Source organism: Equus quagga, chromosome 3, assembly GCF_021613505.1.
Source record: "Equus quagga isolate Etosha38 chromosome 3, UCLA_HA_Equagga_1.0, whole genome shotgun sequence".
NCBI lineage: Eukaryota > Metazoa > Chordata > Mammalia > Perissodactyla > Equidae > Equus > Equus quagga.
Genome location: NC_060269.1, coordinates 81,168,190 through 81,195,821, shown reverse-complemented (window position 1 = coordinate 81,195,821; position 27,632 = coordinate 81,168,190). Strand labels below are relative to the sequence as shown.

Here is a 27,632-nt window from a genome sequence, read left to right as displayed (position 1 = left end):
CTTCCATTATAGAAATTTTAGAAATTTTTAGGGCTTCTATTCACTTAAGATGTTGAAGCAAACAAACATAAGCATCTACCTTCCCCCCTACCTTTTTGTTTTTTGCTGAGGAAGATTCTCCCAGAGCTAACATCTGTGCCAATCCTTCTCTATTTTTTTGTATTTGGAACACCTCCACAACATGGCTGGTGATTGGAGCAGGTCTGCACCCAGGAACCAAACCTGTGAGCCTGGGCTACCAAAGCAGAGTACGCAGAACTTTAACCACTCAGCCACAGAGCTGGGCTCTACGTTCCCCTTTTTAGATCTCACATGATACGACCAAATAAATATAATAGAGGAAAATTTAATATATTACTCTAAATTAAGCAAGGGTGCCTTCCATGAACCAGAATTTATCAGATTTCAGGAAAGCACACCCCTAAGCAATTATAGCTTTATCAGATGACCCAGAAAAAATTCCATTAATTGTCAAATTTGATATAATATCAAATTCCAACAGAGACTGGAGTCCCAGGTGATGTTGCAAGTCTCTGGGTGAGAAGAGAGGGGAGTGGAGGCACAAGTGACGTCATAAGAAAGAAGAGAAGGAAGCAGATAACATGCCAGTATAACCCTCAGAAAGTGAAAGTTTAATACCAAGTGTTAATGTACTGAACACGCGTCTGAGACTTGGTAATCCACAGCACTGGCTATGGGGAAGGGACTGAACAGTAAGTGTGATGAGGTGGTACCCTGAAGGAAGCATTACTCCTGGAGGAGGAGGAAATAGAGAAGATATGTGCTCCTTGGAGTCATGGTAGTGAAGGCAAAGAGGGCAGTGAAATGAACATTAAGAATTCTGTAGAAACTAAACAGAAACAATACATACCAACCCCCTGCAACCCCACCCACAAACGTTAAAGAGACCACATGTTACTATACTGACATAAGAAAGTCCTATTGAACTAGGAACCTTGTCTACAAATTATCCAGGAATAGAAAAATAATTGGACAAATTCCATTCAAAACTACTTTAAGAAGAAAAGAAAGTATGGGTTAATATATTTTAAAAGTTGATCAAAGTTCGCCTCAAATAGACAATCACAGAGCAAAATAAAATTGTAACATAACACTCCAAACTGAATTAAATGTCTCAAACAATGTTTGAAGTTTAAAGAAAAACTAACAGATTCGGAAATTCAAAAGCTAACCATTGAAATGGCCAAAATGATGAAGAAATGCAACAACCTCAGGATATATATTGAAAAACAAAATAAAAGACAAAAATCATCAGACATAAATTATAAGTTGCTCAAAGGACAATAAATTACATTGAAAAAAGGAATGAAAATGAAATAAAGAAATAAAAAGGGTCGGAGTGAAAGAATCAAAATGGAAAATAAGCAAAAGATATATATGTATATATTTGGAGTCTCTGAAGAAAAAAACCCACAATGATACAATTAATGTTTAAAGCTGTAATCTAAGAAAACTTCCTGAAAATAAAACTTGAATGTACTTAGTGTTCCTAGAAAAGCTGAACCAGAACAATAAACTCTGAGCGATATCTTAGTACAATTATTAGACTTAAAAGAGGAAGAAAAAAATCCTCAAGGCAAAGAGGTTAAATTACTTTTAATGGTAAAAAAATTAAATCACTCTCAGACTTCTCAAGAGCAACACACAAAGCAAGCCAGCTCTGGAGAAGCACTTTCGGGAATCTCAAAAGAGGAAGTACAAGCTAAGGAGTTTATGTCCACCCAGGCTCTCCTTCGTGGCTGCAGCAAAACCAGTTTTAAACATACAAGCATTAAGAGAAAAGTGGACATTTAGCACCTCCTGATGAAACTACTGGAGTATGAGCCTCAATCAACCAAGAGATAACAGGAGAAACTTGGCAAAATGACCCATAGTGATCATTTAATATATTTAATTGTAGAATTGATACTAAAACCAGGTTAGAAACATGTGTTAAATAATGATATGAAATCATCATATGATCTAAAAATGAAAGGATGGTATTAAACAATGGGAGAAAAAGAGGAAAAGAAAGGGGAAAACATAATATCATGATTCACTGTGGTGTAGGGAGTAAGTGGAAGTCACAGATTTCATTTAAAACTGAAAAAGCAGAGAGTAAAAGGTTAAGTGGGAAAAAGTAGGGAGTGAAAGTGCAGATATAAAGTTAGCCACTATAACAAAAGCACAGACCTTACTAAATACCAAAAGAAAAACATAGCAAAGACAAAGCACAGGGAAAACACAGTAAATATAACAAAATTCATACAGTAGTAAATAACATAAACTGTAAGATGCATCAATATATATATCTCAAACACGACATCCCGATAATATGCCATCTTCTCAAGCACACATGAACACTGGTAAAATTCACTCAGACTAGGTGTCACAGACAACACCGTTAAGTTCCACTGAGGGGTTATATTGCTGATCAAAACATAATAAAACTAGAAAAAAAAATCAAAACTGAAAAAGGCTTTCTACCTGAAACTGGGAAAGCCTTCTGTTAATTGACTCTTGGGAGAAAGGAAACATACAAACGTAAATTACAGATTTTTTCTGTTTTTTAAAGTTTGGCACCTGTTGCCAATCTTTTTTTCTCCTTCTCCTCCCCGTCCTCTTCCTCCTCCCCCTTCTCCTCCCCCTCCTTCTCCTCCTCCTCCACCTCCCCAAATCCCCCCAGTACATAGCTGTATATTCTGATTGTAGGTCGCTCTGGTTGTGGCATGTGTGATGCCGCCTCAGCGTAGCCTGATGAGCAGTGCCATGTTCACGCCTAGGATCTGAACCGGCGAAACCCTGGGCCCGTGAAGCGGAGCGCGGGAACCCAATGACTTAGCCACAGGGTCGGCCCCCCAGATATTTTTTTAAAGTAATGGTAATAAAAACACTACATTATCTGAATCTATAAAGAATATTTAAAGGAGTGATTCATAGTCTTAACAATCCATATAAATAAAAATGAAAGAATGAAAATAAATGTGTTTAATTACATCTCCAAAAGCTAGAAAAAGTCTTACAAATTTTAGAACAAGGTATAAGGCAGATAATAAAAATAAAAGGAGAAAATTATAAGTTACATAGAAAAAAACTGGATTAAATTAATAAGTCAAATCCTAGTTCTTAGAAAATATCAACAAAAGAGACAAATCATTAGCATTAGCTAATTCAATCAAGTAAAAAGTAGAAACTTTGACCAATTTCCACAAAAAACCTTATTAAAGAACTATTGTACAAAACAGGACAAGACCTAATGTTTCACAGATGAACACAACCACTCCTTTAGAGAACAGGTACTTCAATGCCTTTCCAGATTTAGGGAAACTAAGAGACACAACAACTAAATGCAAGACCTGATCCTGGACTAAATTGTTAAGACAGGCCAGTATTGGGACAAATGACAAAGCTGTTACATGGGTTGCAGATTAAAGTATGGTATGGATATTAAATTTCCAGAGATTGATAACTGCACTGTGGTTGTGTTACAGAATATTGTTGTTGTTGCTAAATAACACTGAAGTATTAAGAGATAGAGTCATGATGTGTGCAACCTATTTTCAAGTGGTTCAAAAAATAAATAGTATGTATATTTCTATATCTGCATATATGTAAGTTATGTGTGTGTGTTGAGGAAAGAAAGAAGCAATGATTAAGCAACTATGACAGAAGGTTAAAATTGTTATATCTGAGTAAAGCATATAAAAGAGTTCTGTGCTATTCTTGCAACTCCTCTGTTAAATTTGAAGTTCTTTCAAAATTAAAATAAAGCTTTTTGAAATTTCAATTGCAACCTCAATTTTTTTAATTAAATGGGAGATAGAGTAATAATTTCCTATCTCAGCCAAACTCTTATTTAATGGTAAAAATATAATTATAAAGACACACCTATTAAAATCTGCGACAAGATAGAAATGCCAACCCTAACATAATTATTTGATATTATTCTGAAATATATAACAATTGTAATAAAAGAAATGAAAAGATTAAAAGTAATAACTATTCTGGTAGGAGTTAGAACTAACACTATTTTCAGAAAATATGACACTTAACTTAAATAAATCAAGAGAATCAATTGAAAAATTATTAGCTTTAATAAGAAATTTCCATAGTTAGGTCAGTTTAAAAGCACACAGGAGCATAAGTTGCCATATACAGTTACAATAAAGAGAGTAAAATTAGACTTGAATAAATAGACTAGAAAGATGGAAAGGTACAATGTTCTTAGATCCAAAGATTCTATTAAAATGTTATTGCTGACTACAGTAAATTATGTTATCTTTGAGTCCACTTAGAATACCAAAGAGATTTTATGAATTTATGAGAATGATTTAAAATACACTGGATGATATATTTAAGTGGCTTTAGTTTAAAAATTCTGAAGGTGAAAAAAAGGGAAGCAAGAAATTCTTGAATTGTAGCTATTGACATAAGGGTAAAATAATTAAAATTGCGTGGAATTAGACCAATAGAAGAGAATAGAAATCCCAGAATATGTGTGTGCACGTGTGCATGTATGAATGTATGAATTAGGCATATGCTGAAGGAATCCCTTCAAATCAGGAGAAATATTATGGATTCTTCTAGAACAATACTGAGGTCAGTGGCTTATTATTTTGGGGGAAAAGAATAATTATATTCATATCACTTGACCCTAGAGACAACCTGCCTGGGTTAGAATCCTGGATCTTAGCTATATGATCTTAGACAAGTTACCTAATCTGGCTGTGCCTCAATTTTGTTGTTTAAAAAATGGAGATAAGAATAGTATTTAACTCACAGGGTGTTTGTGAAGATTAATTGAATTAATTATTGAAAAGTACTTAGTGCATAGATAGCACTATATAAATAAATAATAGTGGTACCGATAGTAGCAGCAACAAAAATATCCTTAGTAATTGTCTTAGATTGTTATTTGCCTTATCATATGCTAAGCCATACTCAAATTCATATCATTCTCTCAATGAACTCACAAATACCCTGCATAGAAGTGTAAACTAAATATATAAAAACACTAACGGAGTTACAATAGTGGTCATCTTATCAGGATTTGAATGTCTTCTTTATAGTTTTTTGTTCTTTTAAAATTTTCTAGAGTGATTAAGTGTGATCTTAATTTCAGAATAAAAGTTACATTAACAACAATTTCATTGGTTCTACCTGGCAATTTATTCTTTTCCAGTGGTATATTTGAAGAGTAATGGATATTGTGTTATGTGTTTGTAATTGAAACTGAAAGATTAATCTATAAGAAGGAAAAATTAAAACCTACCATGTTTCTTCCAAAGAAATACATATAAATCTTGACATTGAGAAAATTAATAACTTTGATTAATTTGACAATTTGGTTATTTTTCTTTTCCCCATTACTTACCTTTTGGTTTGTCCTATGAATAGTAATAACTTACATACTGTACTTATTTGGAAAGGTTTGTTGAACCTTTAAAGTCTTTAGGGCAAAAACATTTCTATTTTTAGCAAACATGCAATGATCATATAATAAGGTCTCAATAAATAATTTTTAGCATTAAAATTTCAGAGTCAGAAGGGCTCTTATGTTATCAATTACAATCCATTCATTGTACAGATAAGTAATCTAAAATGATGAAAATTTGGCTACTTGCTCAAAGTCACATCGTATATCATTAATTAAAGATGTAAGACTTGAATACGTTCTTTCTTCTTTCCTCCTTCCTTTCCTTATTTTCTTCCATCCTTCCTTTCTCCCTCTCTCCCCCACTCTTCCTTTCTTCCTCCTTTAGCATTTTTTCGATGCCTACTTTTTCCCAAGTGAACCTGGGGCTTTTACACTAAAACATTATTTGAAGATCAAAGAATATAAAATAATATTTAAGAAAATCATCAAGAAATTTTAAAAATCTATAGACAGTTCATTCTTGTGAAGATCAAAGGAAGAAAATGTATGGCTCAAGAAGTTGAATAGGCAGAGATAGACCTAGTGCTTGTTAAATGCGTGCCAAAGCTCTTCAGTAACTATTTCCTTTCACTTTGTGCAAAATATCTTTAAAGTGGGAATGATAGGGGGAAAAACTTTGAAAGAATTGCAGCTCATGATGGGCACTTTTAATGAGTTCGAATTTCCATGTCCAAATAGACGATATCCTGGGAGAAAGGATGCATTTCCTGAGGTGATACGTGAGTTACTATAGATAATATGTACAAAACACGAAAAGCAGAGGTGTTACACAGTTGGAGATTGGCATATTCAAAATTAGAAAAGAAAATTCATTCTCACAGAGTAGTGAGTTTGATTTTATTCTCTGGTAAAATTACAGAATGGATTATTAATCAGATGTATTGTAGGTGGTAAAAAAAGAACAGTCAATTTAATTTTTTGATACCATTAGCTGTTCATGAAAAGATGAATATCTGATTACACATGTATTTTGAGCTCAGTGATGCCCTTTACAAAGCACTTAAAAACTACGTCATGAAGCCCGGCTGGGTGACGGTATAGTAAAGAACATTCATAGGTGATTAAACAAGCTTATCTAGAGTGTTAACTAATGAGCTATTGTCAAAGTGGGTAGAACTCTAGAGGCAAGTTGCAGTACTTTGACCTTGTCCGTGTCCTGTTCATCAATAGTTTACTGGTAACGATGAAGAATTAAAGGCCTGCTTCTCAAACTTCCAAATGACTCAAAGCTAGCAGAAAAAGTTCATATGATGGTTGATAGGTCAAGGTGGAAAATATTTCAGATAGAGGTAAAGGACCAAAGAACCAAAGAATGAAACTGATGAAAGACAAATATAAAATCCAACATTTTTCTTCAAAATCAATCGCATAGGACATATGAGGACTTTTAGATTGATAGTTTCATTCAAAAATATTTTAAAAATTTATTTGACCTTAAATTTAGTATAAGGCAGTGTTGTATTTCACCTCATAAAAATTATTCAGGCTCCAATTTCATTTAAAAAAAAAAGGAGGCAGGCTTGGTGGCATAGTGGTTAAGGTCAGCGTGTTCTGCATTGGTGGCTGGGGGTTCACAGGTTTGCATCCCAAGTGTGGACCTACACCACTCATCAAGCCACACTGTGGCAGCAACCCACATACAAAATACGGGAAGATTGGCACAGATATTAGCTCAGGGCCAATCTTCCTCACACACACAAAAACCCAACCTATTTTATCCGTATCAGTTGAAGAAACATTGATGTTCACAGAAGAACGACCAGTATTTTGAGGGATATGGAAATCCTATCTTGGGAAGAGAGATTGAATAAGTAAATTATTTTTAGTTTTAAAATAATTTTTCCAAGTAGGGAATAAGATATTGTTGTTCAAGTATTTGAAAGATTGTCATAGAGCAGATCTACTTAGATTTATAATGTGAAGATAACAGAGGATACAGGGAAGCAGATATCAATTCATTATAAAATCAAAGCTTTATATTAATTGGAATATTTCAAATGTAAATTGTTCATCTTGGAAAGAGGCATTTGGACTAATAATATTAAATAAAATAATTTATGTGGAGCATATAACATGGCACTAGGTATACAGTAAGCATTAAGTACATGTATAACTATTATTATTATTAATATAATGTCCTTAGCATTATGTTTAAGGATAAATTAGATAATTATTTGTTAGATGTGATCATTTATCTCAGATTAAATTGAGTAAATGTTTTTCAACTTCTCTAAGATGAAGCTTCTAAATTTCAATGAATATAGCTTATTATTCATGTCCCATTGTATTATCTCCTCTTCATGATTTAAGAGAATACCAATCTCATATCTCCTTTTAAGGAAAATATTATGACTGTGTAATTAGAATAGTTTTGGAAAAATTTATATTTCAATTTAAGTGCTAGTTTTTATCAAAATTCAAATAATCACTTTTACATTAAACATTTGACATATAATAATATTTTGCAATATATTGAACCTACTATAGTAGACTCTTAATTACCTTAGCTAATGACAAATAACATAAACATAAATATATTGGTAAACCAATGAAGAACCGTATTTTAAATATTGAAGTAATTATTCAAGATATAATTCTTTTATCACTGCTATAAAACTTAGTAAATCTTTATATTACCATTTTCTTTTTATTCTGTAAAAACCTGTCTCTGTTGGGAATGCTGAGAAATAGAAGAGATTTATAAGACTTGGGTAATGAGCATCTAGTGAATGTTCCATCTGGATTCATTCATAAATGAAGCACGTATTTATTGATCATGAATCCATGCCAAACAAATGTGGTAGATATTAAGAATATGTCAATTTGAAAAAACAAAGTCCCAGTCCCTGCCTTCATGGAGTTTGAAGTCTAGTAGAAAAGTCAGACACTATTCAAAGAATCATGCAAATATGTGTAAAATTACAACTGTCATAACTGCTAGGGAAGTGAGGTATATAGGCTTCTGATAGTGTAAACAACAATAATTATTATTCTATCAGAGGAGGTCATGGGTAGCTTCCCTGAGAAAGTGATAATTGAGCTGATTTACAAATATGAATAAGAGTTTACTTAAGTTTCGGGAGAGTCAATCCAGACAGTGGTAACAGCATGTACAAAGAACATGCATCAGGAAGAAGTGCTGGAAAGGAAAATGGTCCAATATGAATACGTTGAGGTAAATTGACGACAGTCTATCTAAACATGTGTAGACTTATCTTAAAGCTTTTAATCTTTTTCCTAAGAGCAATGCAAATCCATTGAAAATCTTTGAACTGCAGCAGGGGAAAGGATCCTATTCGCTCAAGAGAAAGATTACTTTGGTTGCAATAGGGGGATTAGAGAGGAGGAAAGCTAGATTTCAGATAGACTCATAAGCAATGATGGGAGCTGGAAATAGTAGAGAAGTCAATGGATATTAGGATTCCCAGGAGGTGAAATCAATCGTGACAGACAGGATGGGGGGCATAAGACTGGGAAAGACAATGAGACCACCAAGATTTAAGACATGTAAGAAGATATTCATCAAGGCTGGAGACATTGTAAGAGGACTGGTTAGAGTGTGGTATTGGCCTTGTTAAATTTGAGGAGCTTTTAAGACATCTAGTAGAAATATCAATTATGTAGTTGCATAAAATAGTCTAGACTCCAGAGCTTAGATCTATATCTAGAAATATAAGTTTATAAATCGTGTCTGTAGATGGGGTCAATACGGGTATTGGATATGAATGGGATTGCCTGGACAGAGGATATTGAATGAAAAAAGGGTGCATGCCCAAGTCCAGAGGATTGCCAACATGAGCTTGAAAAAGGAACTGAGAAAGAGGCTTATATTAAGTCAGGAAATCCAAGGAAACGTGTTTATGGTGGAGGGGGCAGTCTTCAGTGTCAAATGTTGCCTAGAAGCCTAAAGAGCACTAAATTATGTCCATTTGACTGAACAATGTAAAGATTAAGAAGTGCTGTGTCTGTTGAGTAAGAGTACCTAACAATATGGCTACAAAAGAGTCTTCCCACAGTGACTGGGAGGTGTGGAAATAGAGACAAATCTTTAGAGAAAATTGACTATGAAAAAGCAAGAGAAGATGGGTAGTAATTGGGAGTCAGAGATATAGAGAGCAGAAGGAAAGCCTTTCCTCTTTTTGTTTTTATTCTAATGAGAAAGAGTTAAAGAATCTTTTCATAGGAAATCTACAGAGGCAGGATGATGTTGAATACATAAGAGACAGGAGTTTAAGTATCTGAAATGGAGGGGATTGGTTAATAAGTTTACTGATGGAGGGCCGACCTTATATAGGAAGGAGGACAGCTCCTCTATTGTAAACAGAGGTTAAACAGAATAGGCTGGGTCTGGGATATAGGTTGAGAGGCAGAAATAAGTGTGAATTTTAATCTGATATCTTCTATGTTCTCTATAAAAGAGTGGTGGAGGTCATCTTCTGAGAGGGAGGGAGTGAGAAGATTAAAGGTTTCATGAGGGTAAAGATTTGAAAAGTCATTGTAGAAACTGGAAAAGTGAGTTGATATACATGCATATATACATAAATAATAATAAAGAAAAAAGAAAGGAAGGAAGGAAGAAAGAAAGAAGGAAAAGAAGGATACGAATGACCCTTTGTCTCTCATTATTTCTGGTTGTTTAGAGATTTTTCAAGAAGTTTTAGGACCATCTTTCTGAATCAGTGGTTCCTGGCTTTTTTTTCTGCTCCAGCACAACTTCTCTAACACAAGTAAAGACCGTCACGTACTCATATCAAGCACAGTGGTCTGCTGTGTCATTGATTCTGAAGGATGGAGTGAGGCCCTTCCTTAGGAAGATGTATGCAAACCTCAGAGACAGGAAAATGTGTATGTGTATGTTTTGTGTGTGTGTGTGTAAATGTATTTGTACAGTTTGAAATAGTCCATAATATAATTCTGATATGCTTTCCACAGGGAGACTGGGAATTTTTTCTTGAAAACAGAATAGCCAAGTATTGAAAGTGAGCCAGAATTTAGAAATTTCTCCATAGAAATAAGACAAGTAGTTATTATATTTAATAGATATTTTAGTACATACAAAATAAGCAGTTCCCTTTTCCAAAAAAAATCCACATTGTTCCCTAGATATCTTTTTTATTCCATTATAGAAACTCACTTCCAATTCATAATTATTTAAATGTAAAACATTTAATTATTTATTAGCAAAATATTTATGAACATTTACAAATATTCAATCAACATGTTGTCGATAAATTTCCCCTTAGGTGAAATTTTCTGACTGTAGTTGAGTCATAAAATGCTTTGGGTCACTAGTGCATCAATTAGTAAGTTACTGATCCATGGTACTTTGATGTCCTGGAAAAGTAAATGCACCTTCTGAGAGTCTAATTGAATCTCGGAGAGTTATTTATTCACCATTAAGATTGAGATAAATGAGTCAGCTCCCAACAGTCATGCTCCACATGGTTACATTCGTTTCACAAATAGATAAACTCAGAAGCTCAGAAAAGATAGGACTAGAGAGTTAAGGATGCAGGTTAGATGTTCAATCTGAAAAGACCCAATTTCTAATAACTAACTATAAAAAATTAATATGAGCTTGAAAGCAAGAATAATTATTTCTTTGAAAGTTTATTTTCATATAGTTATTAAGTTTAAAACTCTCAGTTAATAATTCTAGACTCATGGTACTTACATTAATATGGCCTTGTTGCAATGTAAATAGTACAATTTAAAAAAACAAAATTTCAGATTTTTTTAAGGTAAAAATTGTCCTAAAACCAGTTACCCTTCCTACAATATGGGTCATTTGGATGATAAGTAATTTCTTGCCCTATGGTAAAGTGGTTATGAACACAGGCTTTGGAGTAAGGAAAACGTTGCTTTCATATCTGGCTTCTCTACTTACTAACTGTGAAAACTGAACGAGTTACTTTGGCTCTTCAAGTTTTAGTTTCTTTATCTATGGCATAGAAGGGAAACATAATTCATGACTCGTAAGGAGAAAAATTATTTAAATACTTAGCACTGGGCCTAACAACAAATATATATGAGCTGATATAATATATGCATTATATACTATACATATATGTATCTCGCACACATGATACTTAAATTTAGCTAGAATTTTTTTATTTTTATTTTTTTTAAAGATTTTATTTTTTCCTTTTTCTCCCCAAAGCCCCCCGGTACATAGTTGTATATTCTTCATTGTGGGTCCTTCTAGTTGTGGCATGTGGGACGCTGCCTCAGCGTGGTTTGATGAGCAGTGTCATGTCCGCGCCCAGGATTCGAACCAACAAAACACTGGGCCACCTGTAGCGGAGTGCAGGAACTCAACCACTCGGCCACGGGGCCAGCCCCTGGCTAGAATATTTTTGAGGCCATTATTACTTCAGAGACTAGATGTATCTGAGTTGGTTTAGCGTGCCACTAGGTAATTTACTTTTCATGTCTTTTTTTTGTCCCCCAAAACAATAAAACCAATTTCTCTACTTTCATAAAACAATACAAATGAAAAAGGAAAAAAATAATGAAAATGTTCAACAATTTGCTATTGTTTGTATTTGTCTGAAAGGAGCTTCCCACAGCTTTAATCACAGCCACAGGTCATTATTTCAAACAAGACGCATCTTTTTAGATATTTAAATATGTGTTCTCATATCATGGAATTTAAATGTGAAGCCGTTTGTTCTGTGCTCTCATTGCAACTCGGCTGTGGGCTTTAAATAAGTTAAATAGCACGAGCTGTAGTTTTGAGTGCTATTACTGACAATCTAAGGAGACACACACTGAGAAGAAGGGTTATTACTGCAAGAAGAATTATGTCTCCTTAATCTTTAATTGTTCATTAAATTGTTTCTGAGGTTTATACAATAAAATCATGGTAGAGACCGCTGGCATGTGACATTATAACTTAGTGCTATGAAAGCTCTAACAAACTCTAATATATTCAGAGCCCAAGAATATGAATTTTGATGCAGAGATCTCTAAACCAAGGGTAAAATGCTATGTTGAATTTTTTTGATAACCTGCCTAATAATTTACATGTTAAGAATATATTGAATACCTTGGCAATGTTTTCTCAGAAAGAATTCTTTAGAATGCGTTTTGCCTTTGCTACTGTGTTAATGATGGCTTTGATAAAATGACCCAAGGCAAAAAAGACAATTTCCTTCTGGTGTTATCTGTGTCTGAAATATTCTTCGCTGATTTCACATGCACTGATAATATGAACAGGTAATTTGTCTGACTCTGGTGGGGCAAGATTTGCAGGAGGAACTGCAAAATTCACACATAGCTCTTCTCTAAGAAGTCTCGGCAGTGTTATTCAGTTTATATAAAAAGACTTAAGATGCTGCCTGAGGCATCCATTTTTTTTCCCTCAAGGCAAGCTGAAGTGCCACAAATCAAATTGTTTTTCACACTGTTAATGCATTCCTTTCTCTTTCAATTTCTCAGAGAGCCGACATAGGGATTTCTGCTTTAACCATCACCCCAGATCGTGAGAATGTGGTGGACTTTACTACACGGTACATGGACTACTCAGTGGGAGTGCTACTTCGAAGGGCTGAGAAGACAGTGGATATGTTTGCCTGTCTTGCACCGTTTGATCTCTCTCTATGGGCTTGCATTGCTGGCACAGTCCTTCTGGTGGGTCTACTGGTCTACCTCTTGAATTGGCTTAATCCCCCACGATTACAAATGGGATCAATGACTTCTACTACTCTCTACAACTCCATGTGGTTTGTGTATGGATCCTTTGTACAGCAAGGTAAGGAGAAAAACTATACATTTTAGTATAAAAAGGAATGTGATGTTTCAAATGCCATGAATTCAGTTAGGAAGGTTCTGTATCTGATATCAGTAAGTGTTCTAAAGGGTCTTCACAGCAATACTCAGAAAAGAACGTTTCCTACCTGTTCCTAGTGGATCTCAAACACAGCAGGTTTCCAGCAAAAATGGTTCATTATCTTTTGACGTAAGTTCAATTTCATCAACAAGGCCAAAAATGAATGCCAGTGATGAGGTTCACAAGCAATTCAAGTTCAGATTTTCCTCTCCAAGCTCTGACATTCTGAGAAATAGCCTGGGATGGAAGTACTTACTACTAGAACAGATACTGTTTAATTATTTACATATGTAAGAGATGCTGGGACTTGTTCTTTGTTCAGAGACATTATTTCGTGTATTAAAAATATTCCTTGGCAGTGAAAAGACTGATTAAGATTCTGATAAGAAATCGTGTATTTTATCTTTCACTTTAATGTATAATCTTTACCAATGATTTAACTTACAATTTCATTATATTTTTAAAAATGTCTTTGTTATCCAATATTCAATCTGCCCTACTCTTTAAACTTGTCCAGTTAATTCTTTGATTTTCACCGTTTCAGAATAGAAGAATATTTATTGAACTCTCTATTCGAGACTACTGCCATCACAGAGAATGAAATGATAAAATACTTAGGGGATTGATAGTTTCTTACAAACTTGTCACATATATTGAAGAGGAAAAATACGGGTCACAATGGAGACACATGACACTTTTGCCTTAATATTTACAACTCTTAATAACGTCTTATTTTTTATTCACACCTGCTATTGGATCTTGCATTTTGTCTGGGCTGTTCCTCTCCTTTCTCTCTTAAAATCTATCCATGGAGCCCCCATTGGTAGGCTTTTCCCTTTACCTTTCTGTGTCAAAGACTCTCACTAAGATTATATTTGTCATAGACGTTTTTAGCCCATTCATTAATCACTAATCCAGTAAATATTTAATCCACACTATTTATTTAGGTAGAACTTTGCTTGGCACTGAGTGTATAATCATGAACAAGAGAGTTTTGCCATCATTGAGCTAGAAGTCTAGTGGGACAACAAACATGTAAACAAGCAATCACAATTATGGGTGGAAAGTGCTGTGACAGAGATAAGCACAGACTGTTATGAGACCATAGAGGCAGGGAGGGTTAATGTAGCTTAACGTGGCAAAGAAGCTGTTTGAATTGGTACTAGATAAACAGAGACAGAATTAACTATATATAGAGCTTGTTAAAGAAGAATATAGGGGAGAGGAGATAGAGACAGATGGGATAGAATTTCAGACCAGGAAGTGAGAGAGAAATTAGGATAGACTTTGCAGAATGGAGCTGGTAAAGATGAGGCTGAAGATATATTTGTTATTATCAGGAGTTTGAACTTGATCCCCAGGGAAGTGATCAGGTATTTAAAGTTATTAAATAGGGAAAAAGCACATTCACATTTGTATTATAGAAATATTCTGATCGTAGTATGTAGATTGAAAAAGGGCAATGTGGAAAGTGAAACAAGTTATAAGTATGGTAATAACTAAGTAGAGAGTTGACGTGGCTTGCACAAAGGTAAGGTGGCATCGGGAATCAAGAGAGGGGTATTAATGAATTGGAATCAATAGAAGTTGAGCAATTATATAGTGGTGTGGGATTGGTACCGAAGGAGGAAAAGGAGGCAACGTTTGATCCTTGGGAAATTATGTGTATTGGATGTTGATGTCATTTACTGAAAAAAGAAAAAAATCAACATGAAGAACAGGTGTGATGGGGAAGATGATACTTTCATTTTAATACGTATTGAGTTTGAGGTATCTGTGAAACATCCAAGGGGATATTTCTAATGCTTGTGGTTTGATATTCTTGTCAGAAGCACTGAAGAGACGTCTGGGATAAACATATATTTAGGAGATATTGGTATGTGGGAGATAATTAAAGTCATGGAAATTAAAAAGCCGTTCTCAACTGCATACTCCTGATTGAGGACTGCTGGCCCAGAGAGGGCCTAGGACAGAGCCCTAAGGAAAAGTGGAGGAGCTTTCAATGTTACTGATAAGGAGTGGCAAGAAAGGTGCAAGTACCGCGTATACTATGCAGTGTTATACACACCAAATGAAGACAATATTTAAAGATGGAGGGTTTAGTTGGCTGTGTTAAACATTTCAAAGAATCAAGTCTGATTAAGACTTGAAAGATATTCATTGGATTTAACAATAAACTTGTTATTGGTAGTATTCTAGTGACTATTCCTCTGTAACAAATTCCTGCAAAACCTACCAATTCTGTGGGTCAGAAGTTTAGACAAGACATAGTGAGGATGGCTTGTCTTTACTCAAGGATGTCTGAGGCCCTGGAGACTGAACTCATTTGAAGGCTGGTTCATTTCATTCTGGTGTCTGGTGGTTGATGCTGGCTGAGGCCTGATGGAATCTTTTCCTCCATGGTCTCTCTTCATGGAATAGTTTGGCCTTTCTCACAGCATGATGCTTGATTTCTCCATAGAAAGCATTCCAAAAAGAGAGAAAAGAGTCAATGAAACACAAAAACTTTGGGTCCAGGTTGGGGATCACAACCTTGTATGATGGTTTGAGTTCCTCTTGCAGGGAGCATCCTGGTTGTGCCCACCTCATAGCTTCATTTTGAGAATTAAAGTAGCTAAAAATTGTGAAGTTCTTAGATAAAACAACTTATATAAGTGTCACATAAATGTTTGCTAAACAAATAAAAATAACAACAAATTAGATTCAGCTGTAGATAGTCAGGCACGTGAAAAAAGAATAACAAGGCAAATGATTTTAGATTATTGTCAAGGTAAGGGTTAAAGTGATAGATTCTGGGATACGTGGAGAAATAAAAAATAGAGGGACCAATAATGAGAATGTAGTAGAGAGTAAGACTGGGAAACAACAGAGTAGTAGTGGGAGAGAGTAGAGTTCTTGATGAGGCTAAAGAACAGCAGTGGAAACATCAGTGGAAGAGAATTTGAAGTTTGTATTTATGAAATGGGACCCCTGAGCCCCAAATTTTTGTAGTGGAACAGTAGAGGACAAGTTATACGTGTGGATGTGGATCCTGAAGTTAAGAGTTGGTGAAGGACATCAAAGCTGATCAAGGAACCGAGAGCTCAGAGGATTGAATGAATCATCTCTAATGATGGTTGGTTTGGGCTAGAGAGGACGAAAATGAGCCATATGCCAAAGCTGTCAATAAATGAGGAGACATAACTAGGCTGTTGATAGATATGAGCATTGACTAGAAGGAGAAGGTGGTACAGCTAGATGTAATTAATGTCTGTTTCCATCTCACTTCTTTCCATTTCATCCAATTTTTCTGAACATGGTATCAATAACCACCATATACAGATGACTCCCAAATCTACTTCACCCATCCTTGAATTTTAGTTTTGTATATCCAACTGATCACTAGACCACTCTCTAGATAGACCAGAGGCACCACAAATTCCAACATGCCAAAAATTGAATTTATTTTCCATTCTAAACCTTTATAGCCTCTCATATTCTCTATTCCAGGTCATGCATTACCAACCACTCAGACATACAGGTTAGACACTTTGAAAACAGTTTAGATTTCTTCTTCTTTCTATCCCTTGTATCCAACCACAAGCAGGTCCTGAAAATTGTACCTCCTAAATATTTATAGAAGTGGAAATCTCTTCTCACCCAGGGAGATAAGGTCCAGATTGTTACCTGGATTAGACCTACCTCATTTCTCATCTGAACTATAGGAATCTCATAACAGGTCTTTCTTTTTTCAGCTTTGTCCCCTGCACATATACGTGCCACATACTTGCATGTACCCAAGTTATCACTATCATGGAGAGCTAACCACATAATTCCCATTCTTCAAGTATTCCCTTGGCTCTCCAATACCCAGAGTTTAACAGTCTGAATTATTTAAAGCATGAATCATATTCCACCATCTGGCTCATGCCCAGTGCTTGATTCTCACGTCTTACCACTCATGCCTCACATTTAATTGTCTAGTTGCTCCAAACTGTTTTTGTCCCTTGAACGTGAGACTAGACTGTCACGCCTCTCTGCCTTTGCTTCTGCTCTTCCCATTTCCTGAAATGCCTTTATTACCAAACTGCTTAATCTCTACTCCACTCTCTGCCTTCACATGGAAAATTCCTATGCACCCTCTAATTCTTGCTTTGATCTCATTTCTTTCAGGAAATCTTTGCTAGGATTAAGGACCATCTTTTATGCTCCTTAAGATATATTTTTCATAGCTCTCATCACCTGTCATGTAATTGCCTTTCTATTTTCATTTGTCTCTACCTGAGTCCTTTGAACAGAAGACACTATTTATCCTTATAGTACCTTACCCTATAGTTCAGTGTCTTGTAAATATTAGGTGTTTAATAAATGCATACTGATCAACTAAATGAATAAATAAATGCTGAATATTTAAATAAATCAAGCATTGAGTTAAGAGCAGTATTGCATTTGTTGGGTTACAGTCTGTTTCCCAATAACCCGAAACTCACTAAACCAAACAGGAAGTTATTCAGAATGTCTCTATTTGTGTATTTTATTAAGTAGCTAAGATGAGAAACTAATAAATAAGGTCTCCAATTGGTTGAAGCCTTATTTTTGAAGATGTTGATATGCTTTCGGATTGGCTTCCCAATTTCTGCTTCCAGGTGGCCAAATTTCAGTAAGTTTTGGAGCACACTCAACAGAAAAATGATAAATAAAATTACCCATATGTTAGCATGCTTTTGTAGTTCTGTAAACATGTGGCAGATATCAAACGTTATCAATATGTTAAGCACTTTTCTATCCCAACTGTGTATCCCAACCATTATCCCTAAATGAGTTGTACAGCTTGTAGGTTGATTGAACACTTATACAAATTCATAATGATGCATAATACTGAATTGAGTATGATTAACTACTTCATCTTTGAAATGCTGCTATTCTTCCACTTGCTAACAATGAAAAGGTGAATTCATTAACAGATACCAGGAGCATCTTTACACTTTGATTAAAAATAAATTAAGAAAAGGCTCATAAACCCTATGAAAAAGAGAATCAGTCAATGACAGTGTCCTTGCACAGGTGATGCACTTGGAATTAGTGATAATTTCCAATAAAAATATAGTCTTTTAAGAAGAAGTACAGCTGTTATTTCAGAATTATAGTCTTTATTGAGCCACTAGACCAGATTGAAAAGGGATAAAGAGGCATTTTGTGTGTTATCAGATAGATTTCTGAAAAAAGAATTCAGGAACAGCTAAAAGCAGAAAAATGTTAAATATGTGAGTTGTTTACTAATCCTGATTTTTTAAAAATCTGTAACTTCGAAGCATTTTGGAAAAACAGCTCAGGGAATCCAACCATGCAAAACAGTATGGTCCATTATAGAGATAAACTTACACATTTGTTTGGCTGGAACATTAGAGCTTGTGAATTAGGTAGTTAAATGCATGAATGAGAGACCAATTTTATGCAAGTTTTGTTGTCATTTTATATCTTCCCTTATCTCCATGTCTACGTACATCTCTCTGTAATCAACATACTTTTAAAAAAACATCTGGGGTTTGATTTTTGAAGATCCTTTATGTTTAGTTTATGGGCAGTGACTCTTAATATCATCTGGGCCATGGAGGGCTGCTATGACTTGTTCACACATGTGGTTGTATGTAATTTGTTTGCTACTTACTTGCAAAGAGAAACTTCAGAGTTCACCTCAAATGGTTTGTCTGATTTTATGAAGTGTAACTATTTATAGTCATATCTAATATTTGAAGCTATCACATATGTTTGTTTACCAGCAGCATTTATTAAATACCAATTGTGTGCCAGGAACAGGAAGAACAAAAGGAAAACAAGGAATAACTACGTTAATTGGTTTAATAAATATTTCTTGGGTATACTATGTGCCATGGACAACCTACTTGTTTTGAATATGGTCATAAATAAGAAAGACACAGTTCTTGCAGGAATGTTCAGGACCATGCAAATGGGTCATAACCAAACTGGGACTAAATGAACTCTTTCTGATGAGACGAGCAGACAGAATTATTGGAAAGAGAAAAAGATAGAAAACTCCTTTGGTAGCTTTCTTAAAGTTCAAACGCCTCCACAGATGCTAGTGAGGAACAGAAAGAGGGCCTTTAGGAAAGGTAGAAGATAACTTGATGGCTGCTGCACAAGAGTTAACATGAGAGGCAATCCAGTGGCCTTGGGATCCCAGGACAAGTTTTGGAAGAAAATAAAGAGCTCTTCCCACTGCCAGATGCATTGCACAGTTACAGAGAATCACAACTTTATCATTTCCACAAAAAGAAGAGTCAGATATTCTTCTCTATCAAATTAGGCAACAGAAGAGACTGTTGATGAGAGAGCATCTCTTTAAAACTTTGCAGAGGAGAATAACTCAAAAAGACATCCATTTTAATAGTGTAGATATAAAATATATGAGATTTACCAATGTGCTAGTCACAAAATCCCAAAGGATTCAAGCCTTGAAACGCAGTAGCTAAAGCATTCCTTTGTAATGTTATCTGATATTTCACATTCAATTTGAATATAACAAAAATGATATTGGCTAGCTCTGTTGTTTACTGACCCTAATGAATACAGGGAAAATGAGAATAATTCCCAGTGACAGGTTAACTAGGCTACAGAGACAGGTTTCTTTCTACATTCTCTTCTTACAGATATTAACTCAAAAAGGCTCTCTGTAATTTTTATTTAGGTTCGAACAACATCTCTGTTGTTGCTAATTATGATTGGCAGTCCTTAACAAAGGGAGCGCCAAGCACTCTGAGCGCTGTCACATCCACTTGAGAATTTCCCCATGCTGATTTAAAATGTGACAAGGTGCTCATTTTCTTTCTTTTTATCACCAGGATTCTCCATCACTAAAGAAAGGAAAAAAAGGTGAAACTTCACACTTTCAGAGACTGTTCAAACTCTACCCTTATGGGGATGGAGAGTGAGAATTGTGTGATTAGAAAACAACGCAATGATGCTAAGATATGAATCCATTAGTTTGTATTCCCAATGAACCGTCATGAGCTCCTTAGCAATGATTCTATAAACTATATGCATGCAATATGCCCCTCAGTTTCATTTAATTTAATACCAACTCTTCATGATTTGAGCCGGAAAATCCTTTCTCCTGCTGAACTAAGCTTTTGGAGGGTTAAAGTAATCATGGAACAGGAGGAACAAATCAGATTTCTTCTTATAAAATGCTTACAAAATAAGAACTGGTGTAAACATTTTCTTGGCTACTCCAAACACTGATGAATACATACTATAATTAAAAGCATTATTTTAATATTTAACAAAACAAAGGAGTGTTTTCCTGAGAAATTTTTAAAAAACTGGAGAATGATTTTAAGATATTCTGGAGTTGGTTTTTCTTCTTTCCCAAAGTGCTATAAGAAAATATATTTTTAAGAATCTAAATTTAAATTATAGAAAAAGCAGATGTCATAAGTCCTTTAAAATAGCATTGACATCTTAGTAGTACTCACTGGTTTTACAGTACCATATCACAATCCCCCTGAGCTTAAGTGGTAAGAATAGGGGCGGACGTGACCAGATATAAATTTATTCTAAAGCTGATTTAGGATCGATAAAAGTTAAAGGATTGAGATCAAGGAACTGCAAGTAGTAATAGAAACCACCAGTTTAGAATATTAATTTGGAAATTCAATTTTTGTTTGACCAGAATCCACTTTTTCTTTTCATCTGTGAATATGTAGTTAGAAGTTTAATAATAATGGTTATATTTCTCAAAGTATTGGTAACTGACCACAGTTTTCAATAACCAGTCAACATGTTTTGACCGCCAACTACAATGCACGTAATGCTGAACCTGTGATTCCCATCTCCCATATAAAAAGTTGATAGGTAATAAAGTCCTGTGATACTTTTGTTAAATACCCTTGAATGTGACACAGTCTTTACTTGAATTTTTAACAATTATAAGACAGAGAAATTCCATTCTGTAATATAAAGCATAAATTCACATTATATATTTCATCATATATATCAGCATCCCTTATTTGTAACCTACATTTCTTGATGGTAGTTGTTCTTTTTTGTAGCAAGATTTAACAAAAGACCAATGCATGACCCATACTTTCACACTGTGGACTCATAAAATTGCTCTTTGATTTGTGGCTGTGCCCAAAATTTATAGTCTCTTTATATTTACAACTCTGTCTCTTAAACTCTAAATTAACAATCCATCTGGGACGGCTACACAGTTTGTTCTGTCTGCTTCAGTTATTTTCTAGCAGTTAATGTTTATGTCTACTGTTTAAGGTCTACTTTAGCATGTCCTAAAAGTATTTCTTCTGCCTTTACTATTTAAAATTCTTCATTCTCTAGGAACCATCTGCTTGGATATTAAACAAGAATTATTTATCTAGTCACAAGGGTGAGCAGGACAGCATGGTGTCTGTCTTCACGGAGCTTTCAATGTGCAAGAGAAACAAATGAGTAAACACACAGCTCCATCATGGAATCATAATTATCCTGCTGAGGAAAGCACAAACCATGATGGGCATGGAGTGTGCAGATACGCTGCTATCTGACACATTGCAGTTAGGTCTAATATATACTAAGTCATGACCTATCAAAGTGAGGAACACAGACTAGGAACCAATGTTTTGCCCAGTGACAATGAAAGAAATGAATCATCCAGTTAACTCACTTGATCTTTGCTTCCTGATCTATAAAATAAAGTGTCAGATTATTTTTAAATTTTCTTTCAGCTATAAGATTGTATGATTCTATAATATAAATATCTAATTAAACAACTATTTTCATATCTTTGTGTTTCCTCGAGAGACATCTCAGTTTTAAATCCCATGTCTACCACTTCCTAGCTGTGTGGCGTTGGACAAGTTTCTTAACCTCTATGTGCCTCAGTTCCCTAGGTAATAATTACCTACCTCATCAGGTGTTTGAAAAATTAGGATTGCATTATTATAAAACACTTAAAACTGTATGCATGGCGTAAAATAGACACTCAACATTATAATTGTGATTCCGTCACCGTTTTTGCAGGCCACAGCAAGAGATGGAATCACCCATATTATTTAATGCTGTATATACTCATAATTATCTCACAGAAAATAAACATTGTTTTAAAGAAGTATGTTGTAATTAGACATAAGGGAATGCATTAGGAAAACTAGTATAGCTAATGAAAATGCTTATAGGAAAACCATACGCTAATACATTCACAGTAACTTTGTCATTCAACTAGATATGAAAAACTATGAAAACACTTTTCCCTATGGAAGCACATAATTACCAGATATATGTAATAAACTATAGCATAACATGGCCAAAGATGCAACAAATTAATGACCCAAATTGAAGAGAATTACAAGTTTTGATTCAGGATGCTTCCAATTGATTAAGTTTTGGGCGCTCAAAAATCTCGAGAACTAATCTTACAAGAACTATATATATGTGTGTCTTGTTCTTGGAATTATACCTTGAGATCTGTGACTAAAATAGCACAAAATTGAGCAAAAACATCACACAGAAGGTGAACTTTCCTAAACTAAGCAATGTTCACAAACTGCAATTGGTGGCAGTATAGGACAATATGGACCCTTTCCAGGTTAAAATGGTGATGATGATATTTCAGTTTTTATTTTAGTACACTCACAACGTCTGTATTAAAAACTAGAATATTTTGTGATTTTTTATTGTGGTATAACTGACATACAACACTATATTACTTTCAGATGTACAACACATGTACACAATGATTCAATATTTGTATATATTGTGAAATGATCATCACAATAAATCTAGTTAACATCCGCTACCATACATAGTTACAGAATTTTTTTCCTTATGATGAGAATTTTTAAGATCTACCCTCTTAGCAACTTTCAAATATGTAATACAATGTTATTAATTATAGTCGACATACTGTACATAACAGCCCCATGAACTGTTTGCTTTATAACTGGAAGTTTGTAACTTTTGACCTCCTTCACACATTTTACCTACCCCACACCCCCTGTGTCTGGCAACCACCAATCTGTTCTCTGTATCTATGAGCTTGGTGTTTTGTTTTGTTTTGTTTTGTTTCACATTAAGTGAGGTCATACAGTATTTGTCTTTCTCTGCCTGACATTTCACTTAGTATAATGCCCTCAGGGTCCATCCATGATTTTGCAAATAAGATTTCATTTTTTTATGGCTGAATAATATTCCATTATATATAAAATATATATTATATATATATACCATATTTTCTTTATCCATTCATCCGTCAATGGACACTGAGGTTGTTTCCATATCTTGGCTATTGTAAATAATGCTGCAATGAACATGGGAGTGCATACATCTTTTTGAGTCAGTGTTTTCATTTTCTTTGGATAAATACCTGGAAATGGGATTGCTGGATCATATGGTAGTTCTATTTTCAATTTTTTGAGGAACCTCCATATTGTTTTTCATAGAGGCTGCACTAATTTACCTTCCCACCAGCAGTGCACAAGGGTTTTTTTTTTCTCTACATCCTTGCTGACATTTGTTTTTTGTCTTTTTGATCATAGTCATTCTAACAGGTGTGAGGTGATATGTCATTGTAGTTTTGATTTGCATTTTCCTGATGATTAGTGATGTTGAGCATCTTTTCACGTACCTGTTGGTGATCTGTATGTCTTCTTTGTAAAAAAGTCTATTTAGTTCCTCTGCCCATTTTTATATTGGGTTGTTTGGTTTTTTGCTAGAGTTGTATGAGTTCTTTAAATACTTTGGATATTAACTCCTGGTGAGGTATATGATTTGCAGGTGTTTTCTCCCAATTGTTAGGTTGTCTTTTCATTTTGTTGGTTTCCTTTGCTGTGCAGAGGCTTTAGTTTGATGTAGTCCCACCCGTTTATTTTTGCTCTTTTGCATTTGTTTTTGGTGTCAAATCCAAAAAATCATCACCAAGACCAATGTCAAGGAGCTCACCACTTATGTTTTCCTCTAGGAGTTTTATGTTTTCAGGTCTTACATTCAAGTCGAATCAATTTTTAGGTAATTTTTGTGTATGGTGTAAGACGGTGATCTAGTTTCATTCTTTTGCAATGTCAATACCTATTTGATAATTTAATATATTAACAAAACTCAAAGAAATATTGTATATTATATGCAAATTTATGTTAAATACTATGCTAAAAGTTTTATTTAATTGATAACATGCCTTTAAACTTAAGAGAATTGATGAACTATGGTTTCCTTGTTAACATATATGTAATACTTATGTTGTAAATACCTTTGAAATACAGTATAATGCATAGAAAAGTTAAAAATAATATGCTTATGTGTATGTTCCCATTGTTTTATATTATTCCAGCACTGGAAAGTATAATATCAGATATAAGGTTAATTCTAAGATGAAAACAATTTCTCAGTAACCAGTAAAATTTGTGACTTTGATCTGAGAAAATCAAAGCACACAATAGTATTCAGAGTTAAATTTTAAGCAAAAAATATGCCATTTCAGTATTCAAAAGATTGATTCGAAATGAAAACCATCTTTGATATTATTTGATCAATATTAACAATCTAAAGAGAAATTGAATTATATTATTAAAATTATTGAAAAAGAATAAAAGACTTTTGGATCTTTTCCAAAAATTGTTTTAATTCAGTTTTTGCTGAAAAAAAAGTGCTGAGTTCCTAAAGCAGTAGTGATTTGTTGCCTGAAGTAGAATTTTTTTTTTTTAAGGTTCCGTTTCAGAGATGATTTTTCTTCTTTGAAGATTGGCTTTGAGCTAACATCTGTTGCCAATCTTCCTCTTTTTTTTTCCTCCAAAGCCTCAGTACATAGTTGTAGATCATTCTAGTTCTTCTATGTGGGATGTCGCCACTGCATAGCTTGATGAGTGATGTGCAGGTCCACACCCAAGATCCAAACTTGTGAACCCCGGGCTGCTGAAGCAGAGAGTGCCAACTTAACCGCTTGGCCACAGGGCCAGCCCTGAAACAGAATTTTTTGAGAAGTCTATATTTTAAATAGAAGCGATCTTAATATTTTTTTGCTTTTAAATTTTGAAATAGTATGACTTCTCCACATGATTAAGTTATCTGCAAAGTCGTGAAGAATTGAAGATAGCATTCTATGCTAACTTAGATCCTTTTTAATATCATGATGGTCTCTTCTTTCTTTCTAAATATAAAAGTAATCTTGCTGTATCAGCAGGGACTGTCTGCAAGCACCACATTTCTGTACTATTATTACACTATTGAAAAAGTGAAGGCCACTTAGTCTTCAGTCCTCTGCCTTACATCACCTCCCAACGTGTACTATATTCCCCTAGAAATGCATTGCCTGGAGTGTGGCACTGCTTAATAAATCACTCCATCTTATTTATCTTTCTCTTGACATATATCTAGCAGCAGGAACCATTATCCTGTGACAATGTTAAGTTCTATTGACATTTTCTCTTAATTAACTACACCACTGGCTACAAATTTTACATTGGGAATAAATTTCCTTTATTTAACGCTATCTTGAACAAAGGAAGTATTGTTTGTCATGCATTCTTTGTCATAACAGATATTGCAATGAGTGAAACATCTTTGTTACTTTTCAAGAAGACCAGTTTATTCTGCTGAGAAAACAACAACCAGAATCTGTATTTAGAATCATAGTGCATCATTTTTTCATTAAAAAAATTCGCAAATTAGACAGATGCATTTTTTTTTCATTAGACAACATAATGAATGAGAGCCGGCTTGTATATGTCTGAATTCCTCTGTGGTACATAGGCCCTCCGTCAACTAAGTAACTTTTATATACACTTTTGTAAATTAAGAGAAACATTACTTTTCAGGTTGAACATGTTTTACGTACCTTAAAACTCAGTATTGGGGGCCCAAATTAAAGATTATGTATTTATTCAACATTCACTGAATGTCTGCAGTGTGACAGGCACCATCCGAGCTCCTGAGACTACCCTCATGAGAAAAACAGATCAAGATGCAGCCCCTCATGGAGCTTATGTTCTGGTTGGGGGAGGCAGGTAACAAGCAATAGCCATGATAAATACATAAATAAATAACATACTCTTTCAGAACCCACATAGTTTAGAAAAAGTAACTCAGAGTGAGGGGAATTTGAAGTACATGTGGAAGGGTTGCAATTTTCAATGGGCTCGTTGATGTAAGCCTTTTTGAGAGTTTGATATTGGAGCAAAGACCTGGAGGACGGGAAGGAATGTGCCATACAGCTATCTGGGGGAAGGGTGGTCAGGTATAGGGAACCACCAATGCAAAGGGCCTGCTCCAAGAGGCCAGAAGAATAGCTTAGGAGGAGGTGAAGTCAGAGAGGTCCATGACTTCAGATGACATAGGGCTTGGTAGACTTTGGCTTCTACTTTGAGAGTAAGGGAGAGTTGCTGGAATGGTTTAAGCAGAGGAGTGGCAGGATAAAAATTTAGACAAATATAAATAATTGTTATAGAGGGCATTAATTGACAAATTATTCTATATCTGTTCTTTTTGCCAATCCTCCAAAATATTTGGGGATTTAATCATTGTTTCAAAACAATAGAAGATTTGTATCTAAATGAGTCATGATTGTACTTTACATGAATATGAACATACATCTATTTAGGTAGATAAATGTTGCTTACAAAATATACCCATTCATTGAACCTTAAAAAACCTTAACTCCAAGATCCATCCACACTGTTTTCTACTCTGCAGATCAAGCAAACATAGTTACCCATTTCAGACAACATATCAACAGTAAGTCAAGAGGTACATATTATTCCTAGCTTTATTTGTGGTGACAGCTCCTGAAGAAAACCATTCACTGCTAAGTAATCTTCCCCAGTGCTCTTGGTAAATAGGGAGCAGAGAGAAGAGCAAAAGTGATGGCAATCTCAGTTTATTTCTTCCTTTGCAATCAATCTCCCATTATCTTTCTGGGAACAATAAACATTATTTTACAAAAATTATCTTAGCTCTTTACTTGAACTGTATAAGTAGAGAGAGAGAGAAAGAGAAATTTTTTGCCTATATCTAGGGTTAAATAAATCCACTATTCCTAAATCACCAGTAATACGCTTCTCTGTAGGAAATTCTTCCTGTAAAGGAATTGAATTGAAGATCTTTCTGGTTACTTTTATTTACTTGAAATTTATATATACCTCCTTTATCTGAAAAGATCTTAAAATCTTCTAACACTCATAATAACACCGGATTCTTTTGCTTCTCTCACAGAAAAATAAATCAATAACATTTTATTCACAGTTTTCCTTGTCAAGGCCAGTTGTTTGAGTTAAAAATTTCTTGATTTTTAAATCCACGGTTATTTGGTCACAAAAGGCCATCTAGAGTAGAAGATTAAATAGACACTAGCTTCAGCCACAGTGGGAATCTGTAAACTCAGCA

The 27,632-nt window shown here is 34.6% G+C and overlaps 1 protein-coding gene across 1 annotated transcript in view; it reads left to right on the top strand.

Moving 5' to 3' along the window:
- Positions 1-27,632, top strand: part of GRID2 (glutamate ionotropic receptor delta type subunit 2) — a 1,366,457-nt gene that overhangs the window by 1,068,610 nt on the left and 270,215 nt on the right. The window contains exon 11 of the mRNA XM_046657173.1: positions 12,878-13,190. Coding sequence (XP_046513129.1) covers positions 12,878-13,190 — 313 coding nt within the window. The remainder of the gene's footprint in view (positions 1-12,877; positions 13,191-27,632) is intronic.